This window comes from Lampetra fluviatilis, chromosome 2 (assembly GCF_964198595.1).
Source record: "Lampetra fluviatilis chromosome 2, kcLamFluv1.1, whole genome shotgun sequence".
NCBI classification, from domain to species: domain Eukaryota; kingdom Metazoa; phylum Chordata; class Hyperoartia; order Petromyzontiformes; family Petromyzontidae; genus Lampetra; species Lampetra fluviatilis.
The window spans coordinates 32,558,324-32,576,287 of NC_136276.1; the positions used below are offsets into that span (position 1 = coordinate 32,558,324).

Consider the following 17,964-nt stretch of genomic DNA (forward strand, 5'->3'; position numbering starts at 1 on the left):
TTGGTGCCATTAGATGTTTGCTTGGTTGCCTTCATGCCATGTGCCGCGAACAGCAGGGGAAAAAATTAACCCGTAAAAACAAAGTTTTTCACTCTAAATCCTTTATATGCGTGGCGGCTAGAGTCCTCTCGTCCTCTGGCTTGAGATGGCTACCACCTATGGGTCAGATGATTGTCTGCCAGCATTAAGCAATTGGTAATTAAGTATTTAAAAAAAATTCCCTAAACAGTGTAAAATTTTGGAAAATGTTTTCACGAAAATTAATTGTCACGCACAACGAGTCTGTGTGCAAAATGTCAGCTCGATTGGATCACGGGAAGTGGGTTCAAAAACGACCGAAAGATTTGCACGGTCGTAAGCAAGCAAGCGAACTTAATATAAAGGATTGAAAAAGCTACATTCTGGGTTCTCCCACCTCTTACAAGTGGAAGAGTAGGCCAAACTAACCCCGTAGCGGGGGAGGGGTGATCTCTCCAGATCTCGCTCTGGAGTAGGCCCTTCCACCAGCAGTGGTCTCAGCAGGAAATTGCAGGGCTGCACCCAGTACCCTAACGAGCGTGGGGGCAGGGGGTGCCTTGCCCCCCCCCCTCTCCGTGTGCGGCAGCAGCTATGAGTTGGGCCCTCTTGACGATCACCATGAGATGTTTTCAACAACAGCGTAAAAAAACGCAAACACGTATTTAATTCGGAGCGCCCCGAGACCCCGTTAAATGTTCGAGACCGTGCGCGTACCGATGATGTGATTAGGCAAGGCGTAGCCGCGATAGAGAGAATAGCCTGGGTATGACCATGCGAGACAAATCGAAGTATTCGGGCCTCCACCTGGACCGATTGCCGCACCACATGTGCACTTTTACCTTAAAATAAAACACTTTTACTGGTAGGAACCCACTGGTTCCACCAGCCCACAGGGGATTATTGTGCTCGTCCGTCGTGCAGGGAGGGGCTGGGTAAGGAGGGAGGGGCTGGGTGGCGAGGGGAGGGGCTGGGTGGGGAGGGGCTGGTCACCCCGTGGTGCCCTTATAAAATGCAACGTTTAACCTACTCACGCCGGCTTGTGCCCGCCCTCACAGTCGGGCATATTTGCGGAATACACCACGCCGCCGTTGACCCTGGCCATTGACCGAGCAACCCAACGTTCCTACCAGCTCCCTCCGCAGGAATGCGTTTTAAATGTAGATTGTGATTCGAGCAACAACGAACACCGGGTTTTGACCACGCGGGGTTTTTCCTTTATTGGCGCCGTTCAGCCACGGTGTGTATGATATGGACATCTTCAGACTTTTTTGAGGTCTCTTTTTTTTTAACAACATCACAAGGAGCAAATCACAGGCAAAACCGACACTGTGCAAACTGCAAGGAGGGTGGGGGGGGGCACGGTGGAATACCCCCCCCACCCCACGACACGGCCATAACAGCAGTTACACCCCACCGTCCCTCAAACAGTGATATGTTTTGTTAGGTTAACGGTTACAACAGAGCCCCCCCCCTCTCCTCTCTCGGATGCTTCTAAACACTTTTTTTCGTCCCTTGGATTATCAGAAGGAACAACCCATCTCTTATGAAGCGGGGGACGTGCTCACTGACGATTTTTTTCCCCCCTAGAAGCGGGCACATTCAGTTACTGGGGGAGGGTCTGGGTCGGTGGTTCTTTTAATGCGAGTCCATTATCTCCGTCGTGTCCGGGGTAAGGGACATGCTGGCGATGTCACGCGGAGGTCCGGGGGAAAAGGGGGGGGGCAACCCGGGGCCTTTTAAGTTCCACCTTTCTGTTCACAGTGCCGTGATGACGATGACGCGTGACCAAACGGTTACACCGAACACGATCCCAAGCCGCTGTACGTGTGCGCGTGGGTTTGTGGTGTTGCGTGTGGGTTTGTGGTGTGCGTGGGTTTGTGGTGTGTGTGGGTTTGTGGTGTGCGTGGGTTTGTGGTGTGCGTGGGTTTGTGGTGTGCGTGGGTTTGTGTGTGCGTGGGTTTGTGGTGTGCGTGGGTTTGTGGTGTGCGTGGGTTTGTGGTGTGCGTGGGTTTGTGGTGTGCGTGGGTTTGTGGTGTTGCGTGTGGGTTTGTGGTGTGCGTGGGTTTGTGGTGTGCGTGGGTTTGTGGTGTGCGTGGGTTTGTGGTGTGCGTGGGTTTGTGGTGTGCGTGGGTTTGTGGTGTGCGTGGGTTTTTGGTGTGTGTGGGTTTGTCTGCGTGGGTTTGTGGTGTGCGTGGGTTTGTCTGCGTGGGTTTGTGGTGTGCGTGGGTTTGTGGTGTGTGTGGGTTTGTGGTGTGCGTGGGTTTGTGGTGTGCGTGGGTTTGTGGTGTGCGTGGGTTTTTGGTGTGCGTGGGTTTTTGGTGTGTGTGGGTTTGTCTGCGTGGGTTTGTGGTGTGCGTGGGTTTGTGGTGTGCGTGGGTTTGTGGTGTGCGTGGGTTTGTGGTGCGCGTGGGTTTGTGGTGTTGCGTGGGTTTGTGGTGTGCGTGGGTTTGTGGTGTGCGTGGGTTTGTGGTGTGCGTGGGTTTGTGGTGTGCGTGGGTTTGTGGTGTGCGTGGGTTTGTGGTGCGCGTGGGTTTGTGGTGTGCGTGGGTTTGTGTGTGCGTGGGTTTGTGGTGTGCGTGGGTTTGTGTGCGTGTGGGTTTGTGGTGTGCGTGGGTTTGTGTGTGCGTGGGTTTGTGGTGTGCGTGGGTTTGTGGTGTGCGTGGGTTTGTGGTGTGCGTGGGTTTGTGGTGTGCGTGGGTTTGTGGTGTGCGTGGGTTTGTGGTGTGCGTGGGTTTGTGGTGTTGCGTGGGTTTGTGGTGTGCGTGGGTTTGTGGTGTGCGTGGGTTTGTGGTGTGTGTGGGTTTGTCTGCTTGGATTTGTGGTGTGCGTGGGTTTGTGGTGTGCGTGGGTTTGTGGTGTTGCGCGGGTTTGTGTTTTTTTGTTTTGAGCCCTTTGTTTTTGGTTCTGCCGTACACAAGCGGCCGCAGCTGTTGTCCCCCCAGGAATTGTCGTGACGCGCGCACTCTCTCGTTTTTTGTTGTTGTTTGTGAGCGGCGCTATAATTCCGCCGGCTGGTGTTTGCCTGTCGTGGTGGACAGCGCGCACACACACACGCGCACACACCGAATGGTTTTCCATCGGCGGAGAAGTCGAGGTTTGCCGTCAAATTTTCTTTGAGATTTCACTTGACATTTCCCCCCACCCCCACCCCCTTGTTGAGCAACGCGCTGTTGACACGCGAGTTGGAAAGCCGCTGGGAGCTATGCACATTTAAATCTAGATCGAAAACTCATTTATTTTGCGTTTTAGTTTGTTGTCCTTCCCCCGCACCTCCGATTAGCACGGGTGGCTACGTACGGTGCGAAAGAAGTTCAACATGAGTTGTAATTATCAAGCGTTTTTTTTTTTACATAAATAAATGCATCGTGCTGTCAACACAACACAGAGGAATTGCATTCTGCAGAAATGTGCAAATTCAACATATATTATCTTTGTAAGAATACAGTTACTTGAAGCGAACACACCGCTCGCCAGGCATGCCTTTGCTATTGCACATTTTTGGATATCGCAAACTCTTAAACAATCTTAAGATAAAATAAAAAATAAAATTCTCTTTTTTTTACTTTACTCGGGAATGACCACTTGTGTGGTGGCATACCCAGATGAAGTTTTAAAATAAATTGCAATCAAGGCTGCGGAAAACCTAAAATCTAAAAAGCAGTAAAATGTGCCTTTAAAGGCATTACAGTGTTCACTGCAGCAAAACATCTGAGTGGCCAAGATTCGATGAAATCAAAGGTGCGGTGGTTGTGATGGCGGTGGTATCTGTGCTGGTGGTGATGGTAGAGGTGCCACTGTCGGTGGAGGAACTTGCTGGTGAAGGTGCCGGTCGCGACGATGGTGCTTTGCGAGTGTTTGTAGTTGCGAGCTGGTGCTGAAGATGATGTCGGTGGTGGCATATCTAAGTGTTGGTACGAGTGCTGACGGATGACGGTGCTGTGGTGAGGAAGGCGTTGGTGGTGGTGTTTGGTGTCGGTCTACCAGTGCTGATCAGTGTTGTTGATACTAGGCTGCTGCCCTCGGTGGTGGAGCCGCTAGTGGTATATGTCGCGATGGTGCCAGTCCCCGGTCACGTGTGTGTACTGAGCTGGTACGGGTCGCGATGATGGTGCCAGTGGTGCTGGCAGTCCCGGCTGGCACCAATCTCCCGTGCTTATTTTGGCAGCGCCGGCGTTTGGGACGTGGAGAATTTTTTTTTTAACCATCCAAATGCAGGCATTTCCTGGACAGATAGCAAAATGTGGTGGCACGCCGAGAGAGATGACTTTTTTTAAGTGGCCACGGTTTCACGGCGTGAACGGTCGCCCACCGCCGTCTGGGTGAAATGAGGACAAACATCGTGCCCACAGGTTCGCAAGACCGCGAGCTCGTTGGGTGTTGACACGGGCCCGGAGAAAAGCTGCTCAAATATTATCAGAAAAAAAAAGAGAACACGAAAGAGGAAATTCTCGCGCACTTTACAGAAGGGAAGCTGTTAAAAGCCGCTGGGTGACACCGAAAGTAAAGTTTAAAAAAAAACAATCCGTTTGCAAGGAACGTGGTGGGGAGGGAGTGACTGTGTGTGGATGAGAGCCAGGCAGACGCTGCTGCCGGCTCGCTTGAACCTGAGACGTGCGTGGAGCAGAGCCCGTGGCAGCGTGCAGCGATGGCAGGCTGACCCTACTACGGTTGGCTGAGTGTGGTGGCCGTGGCGGGAATGTGGTTAGTGGAGCGATTGGACGATTGAGAATGGCGAGTGGCGGAGGGTGGCGAGTGGCCGAATGTGGCGAGTGGCCGAGGGTGGCGAGTGGCCGAGGGTGGCGATGGATGCCCCAGGTGTGCCGAGTGAGTAAAGTACGTAGACGTGGGTGAGCGGTGGGGGTGTGTCCGAAGGTGAGCGAGAGTGGTGGGTGGATTGTGGTGAGTGTGGCGGGCCAGCAGCGGGTAGGCGAGTATGGTGAGCGAGAAAGCAGTGCGTAGATGAGCGAAGCCCCATGGTGGAGAGTTGGGGCGGTAGGAGGGTGGGTCTGCGAGTGTACATCACATGCAGGCAGCGACAGCACACGCGTGGGACACCCTCTGAGAAGCCTGTGCTCCCACCGCCACCGCCACTGAGCCGTGTCCACAGCCCACAAGCACCGTCTGCAGGTGCCGTCGTGCCGCGTCGCTCGCCTCCCAGTGTCGCGGTGGCAGTCGCGGTGACATCCGAAGCCGGGCGCTCGCGGTCGAAGCTCCCCCCGAGTGAGTCCTCCGCGCTTTGGTGAGCCGCAAGCAAGAGCGCTCATCCTCCCTTCCACGCGTTGTCGTGTTTCGGCGCGGTGTTCCCCGCGCGGGCGCCTGCTCGGGACGCTGGGAGCCATCGCCACCCCCCCCCCCCCCGTGTCTCCGCACCGCCACGGCTGCGGTGCCCGCTCAGCACGCGAGGATCGCTCCCTCGGACTTGGCGTTCGTTTTCGATTTGGCATCGTTCCTGGGAGTCGATCGCAGCTCTCCTCGGCTCTGCGGTCTACTGACGGGGAGGGGGGGGGGAAGCACCGACGGTTTTACCCAAAAGTGGCTTGCAGCGCTTCAATTTCGCTGCGCTACGGCCTTTCGAAAGCGGACTCGGGGAGTAATGAGATGACTCGGCTGAGTGCTGCGGCATCAGGTGACCGTCTCGCGCCTACGCGACCCCAGCGACGTCTGAAAGCGGACTCACAATCTCCACCACGAAGCCCTGGGGAAATCTTGGGAGACGGTCGCTTCGCCCCACATGAGTCGAGGTGGGTTTGGGTGCAGCGGTGAGCCACGTGACTTGATCACTGTTAGGGTTGCCACCTGTCCTGGTTTTTTTTTTCTCCCCCAGGGTCATCCTCGTTTGGAGGCAGCTGTCCAGGGAAACGTGTAATCTCTCACTTAAGCGTACCTGGGTTTTGTCAGTTGCGTGACCATTCGCCACTCGGGACAATACGTGAACACGATCTGCCCTCCTCCGGTATTGTGAGATGTCCATCTTCCCAATGACACGTCCCGGGGTTTTCGGAGGTGGCAACCCGAATGAATGAGTACGCCCAATCTCTTGAGCAACAACGGTGGAATTTTCAATTTTAGCCGTTTCGTAATTTTTTTTTACTTTCTCCAAAATTTGATTTAAAACAACAACAACTACAAAAATCCACCGCAGCGCAGTCATGCGCAGAGAGAAACGGCTTCCCAGTTGGCACCAGGGTTCAAGCGGGAATCTGTCCGCGGCCGTCGTGCCAACCGACCGCGGCGTGTTTCCGAAATCTTCACGAAGTCGTTTCGTTTTTGATCGCACGAGCGCCCCCCCCCCCATGCCCCCCCCTTCCCCCCCCTGCCCCCCCCTGCCCCGCCGGTAATTTTCGCCGCTTACGGTCTTTTGTCGTGAATCCGGGTTCACAAATCGTTCATCGCTTTCCACTTTTATTTTTCGTCGACCTCCGTTATTTTGCCGCTATGGTCACTTGGCACGGAGAGCCAAGCCCGAGGCTCCATGTTCGTGGGGGGGGGGGGCGGACGGAGGTTATTTTAAGCAACAAGTCTCTGGTTCTTTGTTGCGACTTCGTATTTCACGTTTTCCGAACTTCAAAACGGCTCGAGTGCGTAATCCGCGAGCCGTGAAGGAGGAGGCGGGAGGGCGGGGGGGGGGTCCACCTTTCCTCCCGCGGCTCCTGCCGAGGCGGCAGGAGCCGTCGCTGTCGCGCCAACGCGGTGGGTCGCACCGTCATGCGCGGGTTCGGAGCCTGCAGGTGGGCCGCCCGGCACAGTTTTGGTTCCCGTCGTGCCGACAAAAGGGGAGTGCGGTCCCGTGAGCCGTGTCCCTCCCGTGACCCGGTGTCTCCCGCGACCCGGTGTCTCCCGCGACCCGGTGTCTCCCGCGACCCGGTGTCTCCCGCGACCCGGTGTCTCCCGCGACCCGGTGTCTCCCGCGACCCGGTGTCTCCCACGACCCGGTGTCTCCCGCGACCCGGTGTCTCCCGCGACCCGGTGTCTCCCACGACCCGGTGTCTCCCGCGACCCGGTGTCTCCCGCGACCCGGTGTCTCCCGCGACCCGGTGTCTCCCACGACCCGGTGTCTCCCGCGACCCGGTGTCTCCTGCGACCCGGTGTCTCCCGCGAGCCGGTGTCTCCCGCGACCAGTGTCCCTCCGGGGAGGCCCCGGGGTCCTCGTGCAAAGACGAAAGCAGTGGCGCTGGCAGGAGTCTCTTCCCCTGTGCCTCCATCCGCGTCGCGGGAACGAGGTCACGGATCGCCGTGCCGCGCCGGGGTGGGGGGGGGGGGGGTGCGGAGAGGCCTCGGGGTTTGTGGCTTCTGCACGGCCGACGGCGCCTTCCAAGCTGTCGCGAGGAGGAGGTCGGTGGCGAGCGGAGAGGAAGTTGTCCGAGAAGCCTCGGCAGATTCCGCAGAGATGAGCGCCGCGCTCGATTCGCCATCTCGTCGGTCCACTGCTCTGTTTCCCGCAATCCGCATCATCGCGCCGTGGAGGCTCAGGGAATGGGTGGGCATGGAGGGGGGGGGGGGCACCTTATCGGTTGTGTGAAGCGCCCTTGGAGTTGTGGGGTGGGTGCCTTGAATGTTGCGCGCGAAAGTGTGGATGGAATGTCTGTATGTTGAACTTTTATCGCACCGTGCGAAGCCAACCGCGCTAATCGGAGGTGCGGAATGGTGGTGCAGTGGTCGGTGCACTGCGTTACAAACCCGGCAACCATGGCCAACATGAGTCACGATTATCTAAACCGGTCCCGGCCATCCTCTGTGTTGACTCAGCCTTAAATGATGACCTCGTGCAACCGCGGCGGGGACGGAGAGCGACACCCACAGAAATGAGCGAAGCAACCAGGCCGCTGCAACACAGCAAGTTGGCACAGTAGGGAGCACTGGCAAGTGCGTCTGCCAGTCAAGTGGGTCAACCCGTAACACCTGGTTCTGTCCCGTGACTTCCTGCCAGCGAGCCTTCGATACAGTCACGTGCCCTAAAAGTTCACCGAGCTTGGCACAAGCACCGCGGTGATATTACAGCCGCTTGGTTATTGGCGGTTGTTGTATATGCGTGTATGCGTGTATGCATGTGCATGGTTGTGTGCACGTGCGTGGGCATGCAAGCGCGCACGTGTGCATGCGTGCGCGCTTGGGATCTGCGTGCGTGCTTGGGATCTGCGTGCTCATGAGTGGCGAAGTCAGGGCTTAATATCAGCTGGGTCCGTGCGGGTCGGTGACCTAAGAGAATACTTCCGTGCCCAGAAAACCACATCCATCAGTCTTCATTCCTCTCGCTATGGCTGTGACTGACAGACACGTGCCTAATCCAGTCTACCAGCGACACGGAAAATGTTCGACGAGAAATTAAGCCCCGGGCGTCAATGCCGAGCGTGTGGACGTGGGCGGTGCAGCGGCAACCAGGGAGGGCTCACGGGCTGGAGGAGACCCAAGCCGTAGGCTCCGAAGAGAAGGGGTAGGGGGCGTGGGAATTTGGACAGGGGTGAGGGCACCCCCTCCCTTCCCCCCCCCCCTCCCTTCCACCCCTCCCCCATTTAATCCCTGCACCAGTTTGCCATGCCAACCAACCCTCTAACACCACTGGTGCCCCTAGGGATCTAACGATGCCACCTGTCCTGGATTTCCCAGGATCCTCCTTTTTTTTTTGACAGAGCCGTCCTGGGCGAGTCTTCAAGTCCCGGTCGCGGTTTTTGTTGTCGTCGGTTTGCGCCAAATAGCACGCCGCTCAAGACGACGCATTTAGCGTGCAGTTCTCCCGTCTCCCGGTACTGTGAGATATTCTTCGTGCCGCGACCAGTCGCGGTTTCCTTTTGATTTCGTTGTCTACCTGAACAGGCGGCAACACCCCCCCCCCTCCCCGAGACGTTTTGGCGCCCGAAGGGCAAAGGTCAAAGGTGCCATGTCCGCTCGCCGCCACCGCAAGCTCCAACCACCAGCCGCCACACGCTCGCATCGCCTCCAGAAGTTCGGCCCACGTAGCCGGCCGGTGCCCACCGCCCCCACGGGAGGGGCAGCGACCCTGCCCCCCACCGCCCCCACGGGAGGGGCAGCCACCCTGCCCCCCCCCCGCCCGGTTGCCCCTCCCGCCCACCCCCACCCTCGGCGGCGATTCCCTCCACTCTCAGTTCTGCTGGAGGATGAGGTTCTCGAGTTCGTCGGCCGATCGCAGGAGGAAGGCGGCCGACTCGCGGTACCCGGCGATGAGCTGCCTCACGGCCGACACCTCCACGGGGCTCAGCTGCTGCTGCTGCTGCTGCTGCAGGGAGCCCGAGGTGGGGCACCCCACCGAGCCGGGGGTCAGCGGTGGGTGGGGACCCTTGGCCACACCGGCGGCGGAGCCCCCCTCCGGGACCCCGGCGTCTCCGTTCACCGGCCTCTTCACGCTCAGGTCGGTGGGGCCTGTGGGTGGCAGCAGGGGTGCGGGCAAACCTGTAGCGTGGCCTTGCTTTTAAGTGTTGGAGGGGCGGGTCGGCGGTCGGGGGGGCATACAAGAACTTAGGGGGGCCATGAAACATTCACTTTTAAACTATATTCTTAGTTTTTTTCGGTAAAGTCACGTAGGTAAAAAATTAAAATTAATAAAAATAAAATAATATATGAATCCTTGCAGTCACGCAAGCTTCAATTCCACTTTTAAACTCTAAATAAATGGCAAATGTAGAGACAGTGGGGGGTGGGGGCCCTCACCATTGGGGATGTGTGGGGGTGCACGGGGACCCTCACCGTTGGGGATGCTTGGGGGCGGCAGGGCGGACACGTGTGGGGGTGGGAGCCCCGCGTAGGCGTGGCGGCCGTAGCGCGCCGCCCCGTTCACCAGGCTGCTCGGGTCCGGGAGGAACGTGGCCGGGGATGGGGACGGGGCGGCCGGGAACGGCGGGTGGCCCCCTCCTCCGCCCCCGACGCCCCCCGCCACCGCCGCGTGCAGAACGTCCAGCGGTTGCAAGGCATGCTGGGAGTGCATGTCCGCCGCCTCGTCCTGAGGGAGAGGGGGGGGGCGGCCTCCGTTAGCTTCTGTGCCGCTCTGCGTCAGTTTAACACCAGCTTAAATAGTCATTCAGACTCTGTCTACTCGACAGACCTGCTCTCCACCTGAGGACGGCTGCTTGCGTTGTGGCCGAAACGTCGTGAGAATTATTTTATTATGTTTTATTTTTATTATTTTATTATTTCCATTCTACGTGACTTTACCGAAAGAACCAAGAAGATGAATCCCTGCAGTCACGAAAGCTTTAAATCGAAATTTGCTGTCGTAATTTTTAACCACGAATTTGCGCCGGTCGCTCCATTGGCGTCGCGCCGCACGACAAGGTATCCTTTCGGGTTTCGACCTGCTGGGTCTCATCAGCAGAGTCGGGGCTTGTTAAACGAATTCGGCTGGCTGGATTTTTTTCGCAGAGCGGCGCAAGCACCTTTCGTTGTTGTTGGAGAATGCTCCACGGAAGCGGACATGACAGAGCTACCTCTGAGAGATCCCTTCGCGTGACCTACCTCTGGACCACATGTGCGTGTGTTGAACTTATTTCGCACCGTACGTAGCCAACCGTGCTCATCGGAAGAGAATGCAGCACAACACAGGCTCACCACGTGATGGTCAAAACGGATATTTTCATTCTCGGAGTTGAAATTTAGCCGAATTAAGTGCGGAACCAAAGTGAACGCGATTGTCATTTGTGGCCAGGATGCTGTTTTTTTCCCTTAACATCACCATTGCTGAGCACAGACCTGAAGACCCAACAAGCCGAACAGGCAGGCAAACTTAACTGCACTTTTGAAAGGGGAAATCGTTTTTATGGAGTGCTATTCCCAAACAAACATCCGGTAATTAATCCAGCAGCATTATTTTAACAACCTGGCTGATGTGACCCGGAAGGTCGAAACTGGTCCAGAGTTTGCTTGCTTAAAACAAAACACTGCTTGGGTAATACTGGTTTAAAAAGACAATGAAACTTATTGTGAATTTGAATCCATCTGAATACACAGCTAGCGAGGCTTCCCCACAGTGGATCAGTGCTGTACCTTTTACTGGCACTGGCCTCTCAAGTTATCAACCGGAAGCCTTGTTCTCGATAGTTTAACACGTGGGAGGCTTTCGCGACCAATATTATTCATAATCAACGTTTTTGGGTCTAGATCGCGTTATTTATAAAAGTGTCGTAACCCTCCACCACCCGGCACGGCCAATCAGCAAAAAAAAAGTGTCACGTTGAAAAAAGACAAATAGTTCACTGCTTTAGCCCACCGGTGTGTTGAAGCGTGAAACCACAACATTTACAAAAAATTTTGTTCTCTACGTTGTAATCGTTAAGCGGAGACACAGATCAGCATCCCGCTAAGCACGGAGAGCGCCGGGCCAACGCTGCTCCAACGGCTCAACGTTTGGCCCCGCGTTGCACGATTCTGCTTCTTCGTCCTTGTCATTTTTATTTTTACCTGGAGCTTGGGAAAAACGACGTCACCGAGGAGGACGAGGAGGACGAGAACGAGGAGCGGCGCCCGTACCTGCAGCTGGCTCTCGATGCGCATCCGCTTGGCCGCGTTGCGGCTCTCACTCTCGCACGCTGCCGCCAGGATCGTCTCGGCGAGCGCCGACGTGAGGTGGGCCGGCGGCGGGCGGGACTGCAGGTGCCGGCAAAAAATCACGGGGTCATCGCGACGCTCACACGTGCACCCCTGTGCCCCCCTCGCCACCCCCCACTGTCTCTGGGCGGGTGGGGCGACTGCCCCTGGGCACCTCTCCCAAGGCCGCGTGGGGTGGGGTGCGGGGGCTTCGCATCGATGGGTAGCTACAAAATAGTTTCGAAATGAAGCGAGTAGCGGCAGCTGGTGTCTCGCTAAGTTTTTGGTGAGGGAAGTTTTTTCTGTGTGGGTGGGGCGGGGGGCGGGGGGGGGCGGCGTGGAAGGGGGGAGGGGTGCGAGGTGTGTGCTGCTGCGGCGGCGAGATGTTATCTCCCTTGCCGGGTATGCAGGAGGTCACGGGTTAGAACCTGCACCCTGAGGATGCCTGTTGCATGTTTGGAATTTTCGTGTTTTCTGTCCCCGTGGTGGCCTCGTGCGTCGTTTTACGAGTTCCTCAGGGTTTTTCCCTCCGCATTAAAAAAAAAAACACGCGTTCATATTATTTGGCAGCTGTTATAAATTCCCACGTGTGATGATGATCCTATGTGTGTGTGTGTGTTGAACTTCTTTCGCACCGTGCGTAGCCAACCGCGCTAATCGGAGGTGAGGGGGAAGGAATGATAGAAGCCACTTCGATGAGCCAGGGTGCCAGGTGGCCAGGTCGCCTCTGAAAAAGAGCTCATGGCTCAGTGGGCTTTACCTGGCAAATAAAATAGTTTAGTGTGCACGTGATGAATGTGTGTGTGGGGGGGGAGTGGTAATGTAGCGGTTAGCGCGTTGCGCTACAAATCTGGCGATCCAGGTTCGATTCTCAATCACGGCCAGCACCAGTGACGATTATCTGAACTGGTCCAGGGCCTCCCCTAGATCGACTCGGCCTGAAATGAGTGCCTGGTGCAATGTGTAAATATCGCCACTAGGGAGACAAAGGCGGTGGGGCGTGGTGCTGGCCACCCACACCCTCATGTTCCGTGCCGGCCTTCATAGGTGCTCGCTAACAGCACTTGCCCCAGCAGTCTGTCGAGGCTGCGCGAGGGATCTTCGTCTTTGTGCCGACAGTGTAAATGCGTGCGGTGCGCGTGCTGGCGATGTGCGCGCGATCGTGCTCGCTAACCGTAGGCGCACGCGCGCCGACCGAGCGCAACGCGCCCCCGCGCGCGTCAACGAGCTCGCTCACGGCACCTGCCCCAAAAGCCCGTCGAGGCTACGCACCGGGGATCTTCGTCGTCTTCGGACGCGCGCCGGCCGGCCGGCGGCCCACGCCGCGGGTGTCTCTCGGGCCGCGTCTCGCAATGTTTAGGGGCGCGGGGGTTGGTGGGCCGGGTGAGGGGTGGGTGGTGGGGGTAGGGGGGGGGTGGGGTGGGTGTTCGGACGCGCACGGCACTCACGGTGGCTGCGCACTTGCGGCGCGTGCCCTCTTCGGCCGCCCCCACCTGCTCGGAGCCGTGCTTGCGCGTGCGCCGGCAGGACTTGAGGTATGTGCGGATGCGCTTGCGGGCTCGCTCCTGGAACTCGGGGAACTGGCGGTGGCACGACTCGATGATGGCCTGCACCTTCTCCTTGGGCTGCTTCGAGATGGGCACCATCCGGTCCAGGTTCTCGTCCACGAATAGCCGCACGAACATCTGCGCGGCACCGGCAGCGGCGTCAGCGTCGCCGTCAGCGTCGCCGTCGTCCCAAGGGCCTCTCCCAAAAAACTAAATAAATCTTCAAGTGGCATTCTTATCGCGCAGTGAGATCGTCGCATTACCGTCGAACTGGTCAATTTAATCTTGATTTGAAGCTTTCGTGGCTGCAGGAATCCAGGTGGAAAAGCATCATGCTGATGACGGACGCTTGTGTTGCACCCGAAACGTCGTGATTCATTTTATTTTATACCCACGTGACTTTACCCGAAAAAACCAAAGAGTATGGTCAATTTAAATTGTCGGAAATGCAATGAGGCCCAAATCAAGCGCGAAACTTTTACTTGTTGTGACCGGGGCTAAGACGAACCCAGGATCTTTATGGTGTCAGCTTGGAGCTCTGACCTCTGAGCCACGCGATGACCTTTGACAGTGAGAGGAACTCAAAAGGTTTGGGACAACTGGGCCCGACTCTCCCCGAGGACAACGTGCCAATTGCTACATTACAGATATTGCAACGCAGCTCCAAGGCAGTGACTTCTACGCTCTGTGCTGAGATTTATATCAATACCAGTCAAGGAAATAATTTAACTTGTTAAACAAAAGGGGCCTTTTTTGTTTTATGGACAAGATTGATAGACTCACTCTTGTCTTTCTCTCATCTCACTCTACTCCCCTCCACGCACTCTCCTACCTCTCCTCTCTCATCTCACTCTACTCCCCTCAACGCACTCTCCTACCTTTCATCTCACTCTACTCCCCTCCATGCACTTTCCTACCTCTCCTCTCTCATCTCACTCTACTCCCCTCCACGCACTCTCCTACCTCTCCCCTCTCATCTCACTCCACTCCCCTCTAAGCACTCTCCTACCTCTCCCCTCTCATCTCACTCCACTCCCCTCTAAGCACTCTCCTACCTCTCCCCTCTCATCCCACTCCACTCCACTTCATGCACTCTCCTACCTCTCCCCTCTCATCTCACTCCACTCACCTCCACGCACTCTCCTACCTCTCCCCTCTCATCTCACTCTATTCCCCTCCATGCACTCTCCTACCTCTCCTCTCTCATCTCACTCCACTCCCCTCCACGCACTCTCCTACCTCTCCCCTCTCTCCCCTCCACGCACTCTCTCCGCTCCAGCAGCTGAGGCTTTTTGTGCAAACACTCAGTCACACGCCACACCGAGGGTGACGGAGTTACGCGTCCACACGGTAGCGGAATTGTCCCCTCTCAGCAGCGAGTGAGATAACGAGAGAACCGAGACGCGCACGTGCGTGAGTGCGACGCGAGTCGACGGGAACTCGCGATCTGCGCTTCATTTCGTGCCGGATCTGTCTGCGTGGGCAACCACGGGGAACCCGTTTCCACGCCGTGGTTCAAGATCACCTCGAGCAGCCCGTGGCTGCATCATCTCTGGGCTGTCAAGGGTGGACAAGGACGTCTGTTTGAGTGATGGTCAGTGTGAGGGTCAATCCGAGGGTCAGTGTTCAAGCCCATCCAAGGGTCAGTCCAAGGGTAAAGGTCAGTCTGGGGGTCAGTCTGGGGGTCAGTCTGGGGGTCAGTCTGAGGGTCAGACTGGGGGTCAGTCTGGGGGTCAGTCTGGGGGTCAGTCTGGGAGTCGGTGTGGGGGTCAGTCTGGGGGTCAGTCTGGGGGTCAGTCTGAGGTCATTTTGGGGGTCAGTCTGGGGTCAGTCTGGGGGTCAGTCTGGGGGTCGGTCTGGGGGTCGGTGTGGGGGTCAGTCTGGGGGTCAGTCTGGGGGTCAGTCTGAGAGTCAGTGGGGGTCAGTCTGGGGGTCAGTCTGGGGGTCAGTCTGGGGGTCGGTGTGAGGGTCAGTCTGGGGGTCAGTCTGGGGGTCAGTCTAGGGGTCAGTCTGGGGGTCAGTCTGGGGGTCAGTCTGGGGGTCAGTCTGGGGGTCAGTCTTGAGAGTAAGAGGGTTAGTCCCGAGGGTCAATGTGAGGATCAAGCATCTGTGTGAGGATGAGTGTGGCGGTCTGTCGGTCAATCTGAGGGTCAGTCTGTGGGTCAGTTTGAGGGTCGGTTGCACATGGCGGGGGGCAGGGGTGGGGGGGGGGGGGTAGGGGGGAGTGAACCGTGCGGCGAAGCCAGCGCGGCCGTGCTCACGTTGAAGGCCTTGAGCCTCTCCTGGTCGACGCCGTCGCTCTCCGCCAGCCTCTCCCCGTCGTCGCCGTCGTCGTGATCGTCCTCGTCATCGTCGGCCCGGCCCCCCACAAAGGAACCTTCGCGAACGCCACCCCCACCGCCACCGCCGCCGCCGCCGCCGGGTCCCGGGGGGCCACTCGGTCGCACGCAGCCCCGAGCTCCTCCAAGCTGCCGCGTCGGAGAGGAGAGACAAGCCGAGCGAGGAAAGATCCCCCGTGTAGCCTCTAGCAGGCTGTCGGGGCAAGTGCTGTTAACAAGCACCTATGAAGGCCGGCACGGCACACGAGGGGGTAGGTGGCCAGCACCACACCCGGCCGCCTTGGTCTCCCCAGTGGTGATGTTGACACACCTCACCGGGTACTAATTTGAGGCTGAGTCGACCTAGGGGAGGCCCAGGACCGGTTCAGATCATCGTCACCGGTGTTGGTAGCCGTGAGCGCGAATCGAACCCGGGTCGCCGGGTTCGTAGCGCAGCGTAGCGCTAACCGCTGCACCGCCGCTCCCACATACACATTCGCTCGCACACCAGACGGCGCGCGGCATAAGCACGCACCTCCCGTGGCGCCGCGCGGGAAAACTTGAACCGGCCGCGCGGTGCCTCGTCGTCGTCGTCCTCCTCCTCCTCCTCGGGGGGGGGGGCCCCGTGCCCCGTGAGCCCCGGGCCCCGACCCGGACCCCGACCCCCGCTCGGGGCCGCGGCGACCCCGCGCTGCGCGTGCGGCGCTGACGCCGTGAAGGCCGGCGCGGGGCTCCCGTAGCCGTTGGTGGCCCCGGGGCCGCGACCTCCGGCCCCCGGCGCGACCCCTCCCTCCGCGGGGTCAGAGGTCAGGGTGGAAGACTCGCTGTCGCTGAACCTCTCGCCTGGTGACGCTGCGAGCAGACAGCGCGGCGGCCCGTAGTCATCATCCCCCCGTGTTGGGTAAAACGCGTACAATTTTGTGGGATGTAAATTGTTGGTAAGTTGTCCTGGGGAGAGAAAACTCACTCTACCCAGCCATAGGAATGTGGAATTTCCGCCTGTGGCTTGGGGCTGTGGGCTCTGAACTTGAGATTAAGTGCTACTCCATTTGTCCAATGCTTATCCGAGTAGAAAGAAAATCCCACTGGGATCTAAATACTTGTAGGAAGACTCTTCAACCACCAATACTGCATGCATGTTAATACAACACCAACCCACTCGTTTACTCACTAATCTACACACTCAATTATCCACCATCTCGCCCATCCGCCCATCCACTCACCCACTCACTCACTCACCCACTCACTCACTTACCCACTCGCTCAACCACCACGCTGCAGGTTACAATGATTCTCTTTCTGATTCAACCTGCGCACCGCTCCACTTTGGAAAGTTCCCTCCCATCATCGCCTCTCCCCCTCCCCCCCCCACAAGCCCCTACAATAATAACCTCGCTCGATTTTAAAAGTGCCCTTTGCTCGCCGCTTGACAAGTTGGGCCTCTGGGCTTGTGGTCTGTGGTTTTATATGGAACTCAATTAAGGCTGGAGTGGGTGCCACGTGACTTTTTTTCCCAGAGTCCGGTGATCGCAGGTAGACTAAGTGACATCGTTGTCCACTCAGGCGCTATTATTTTAAGGCGTTTTGAAAAGTGCGCAAAGAAGCGTGGAGAAACGCACACTCGGAATTGATCGAGAGACGCAAAGACGGACACTTGGGATGAGAGGACGTACACCGGGCTAACGTCGAAATTGAAATTCTGACGAAAGGTCAGCGAGGCCTAGGGCAGGACGCGTCATGGCCAGAAGGGACGACCGCCAAGGGTTGCAAATAATGACGGAGCCGAGGGATGGAATGCGTCCGAGAGTACGTCCACCGAAGAGAGATGGGAGCGATGAAGTCGGCTCATGCCGGGTGGATGATTAGCTTGTAGATCAAAGGATCACGATATAGGTGCTAGGTGGATGAGCCGACCACCACGCGTGCAATGGGTGCCACAGGCCTGCTGCGCACCTACATCGTCAGCTGAGGACAGAGCAGAAAAATCAGTTGTACTGTACTCCGCATCAACATCTATGCCCCTCTTCCTCGCACTAAGCAGTGTAGTGTGGTGAAATATCACCCACTACCCGCGCAGCGTAGGGGAGGGGAGACACTCGCGCAGCAGTGGATTGACCATGGCTGCTGCTGCTGCTGATGATGCTGATGGTGAATGATGATGCTGATGATGCTGCAGCTGATGATGCTGCTGATGATGCTGATGGTGAATGAATGCAAATTTGACGCAGCTGCGTGTGTGCGCCACAGCTGGAGGGGCTGTTGTTCGGCCACTCGGCCGGGTGACTCGGGGTTAAGGGGTTGGAGGGGAGACGGCGTGCAGTGTCGCATGGATGACAAAGGGCCACTCCAAGCCCTCCAAGACACATTTTCTGGTCGCTTGCTTGCCCAGGAAAAGGCCTCTCTCTCTCCGAGTCTCGGGACAACTTTCCATTAGGAGGGCCCTGCCAAGTTCGTCACAGGAGGGGGCGATGTCGCCTCCGTGCGTGATCACAATTTGAGTGATGTGCGCGTGTAAGTCGTCATCACTGGGCTGTTTGGCGAATACCAGT

General features: G+C 57.5%; 2 protein-coding genes across 2 annotated transcripts in view; both read right to left on the reverse strand.

Annotated features, from left to right (window-relative positions):
• Nucleotides 1–2,631: 2,631 nt before the first annotated feature.
• LOC144945712 (uncharacterized) lies at nt 2,632–7,239 on the reverse strand. Its single transcript, XM_078874279.1, has 2 exons — nt 6,720–7,239; nt 2,632–5,503 (listed from the first exon to the last, which is right to left on the reverse strand). The coding sequence occupies exon 2, from the start codon at nt 5,460–5,462 to the stop codon at nt 4,476–4,478; it is 987 nt and encodes a 328-aa protein (XP_078730405.1). The 5' UTR covers nt 5,463–5,503; nt 6,720–7,239; the 3' UTR covers nt 2,632–4,475.
• A 1,864-nt stretch (nt 7,240–9,103) lies between these two features.
• LOC144947016 (nucleolar protein 4-like) overlaps nt 9,104–17,964 on the reverse strand; it is a 28,973-nt gene continuing 20,112 nt past the window's right edge. The window contains exons 3-8 of the mRNA XM_078876142.1: nt 15,951–16,267; nt 15,359–15,565; nt 12,999–13,235; nt 11,494–11,610; nt 9,718–9,970; nt 9,104–9,393 (exon numbers count right to left, since the gene is read on the reverse strand). Coding sequence (XP_078732268.1) covers nt 9,116–9,393; nt 9,718–9,970; nt 11,494–11,610; nt 12,999–13,235; nt 15,359–15,565; nt 15,951–16,267 — 1,409 coding nt within the window. The 3' untranslated portion in view covers nt 9,104–9,115. The remainder of the gene's footprint in view (nt 9,394–9,717; nt 9,971–11,493; nt 11,611–12,998; nt 13,236–15,358; nt 15,566–15,950; nt 16,268–17,964) is intronic.

Bases quoted from the DNA above. Each gene is read 5' to 3' on its own strand.
- LOC144945712 (XM_078874279.1), bottom strand. From the start codon at position 5,462: ATGCCAAATCGAAAACGAACGCCAAGTCCGAGGGAGCGATCCTCGCGT.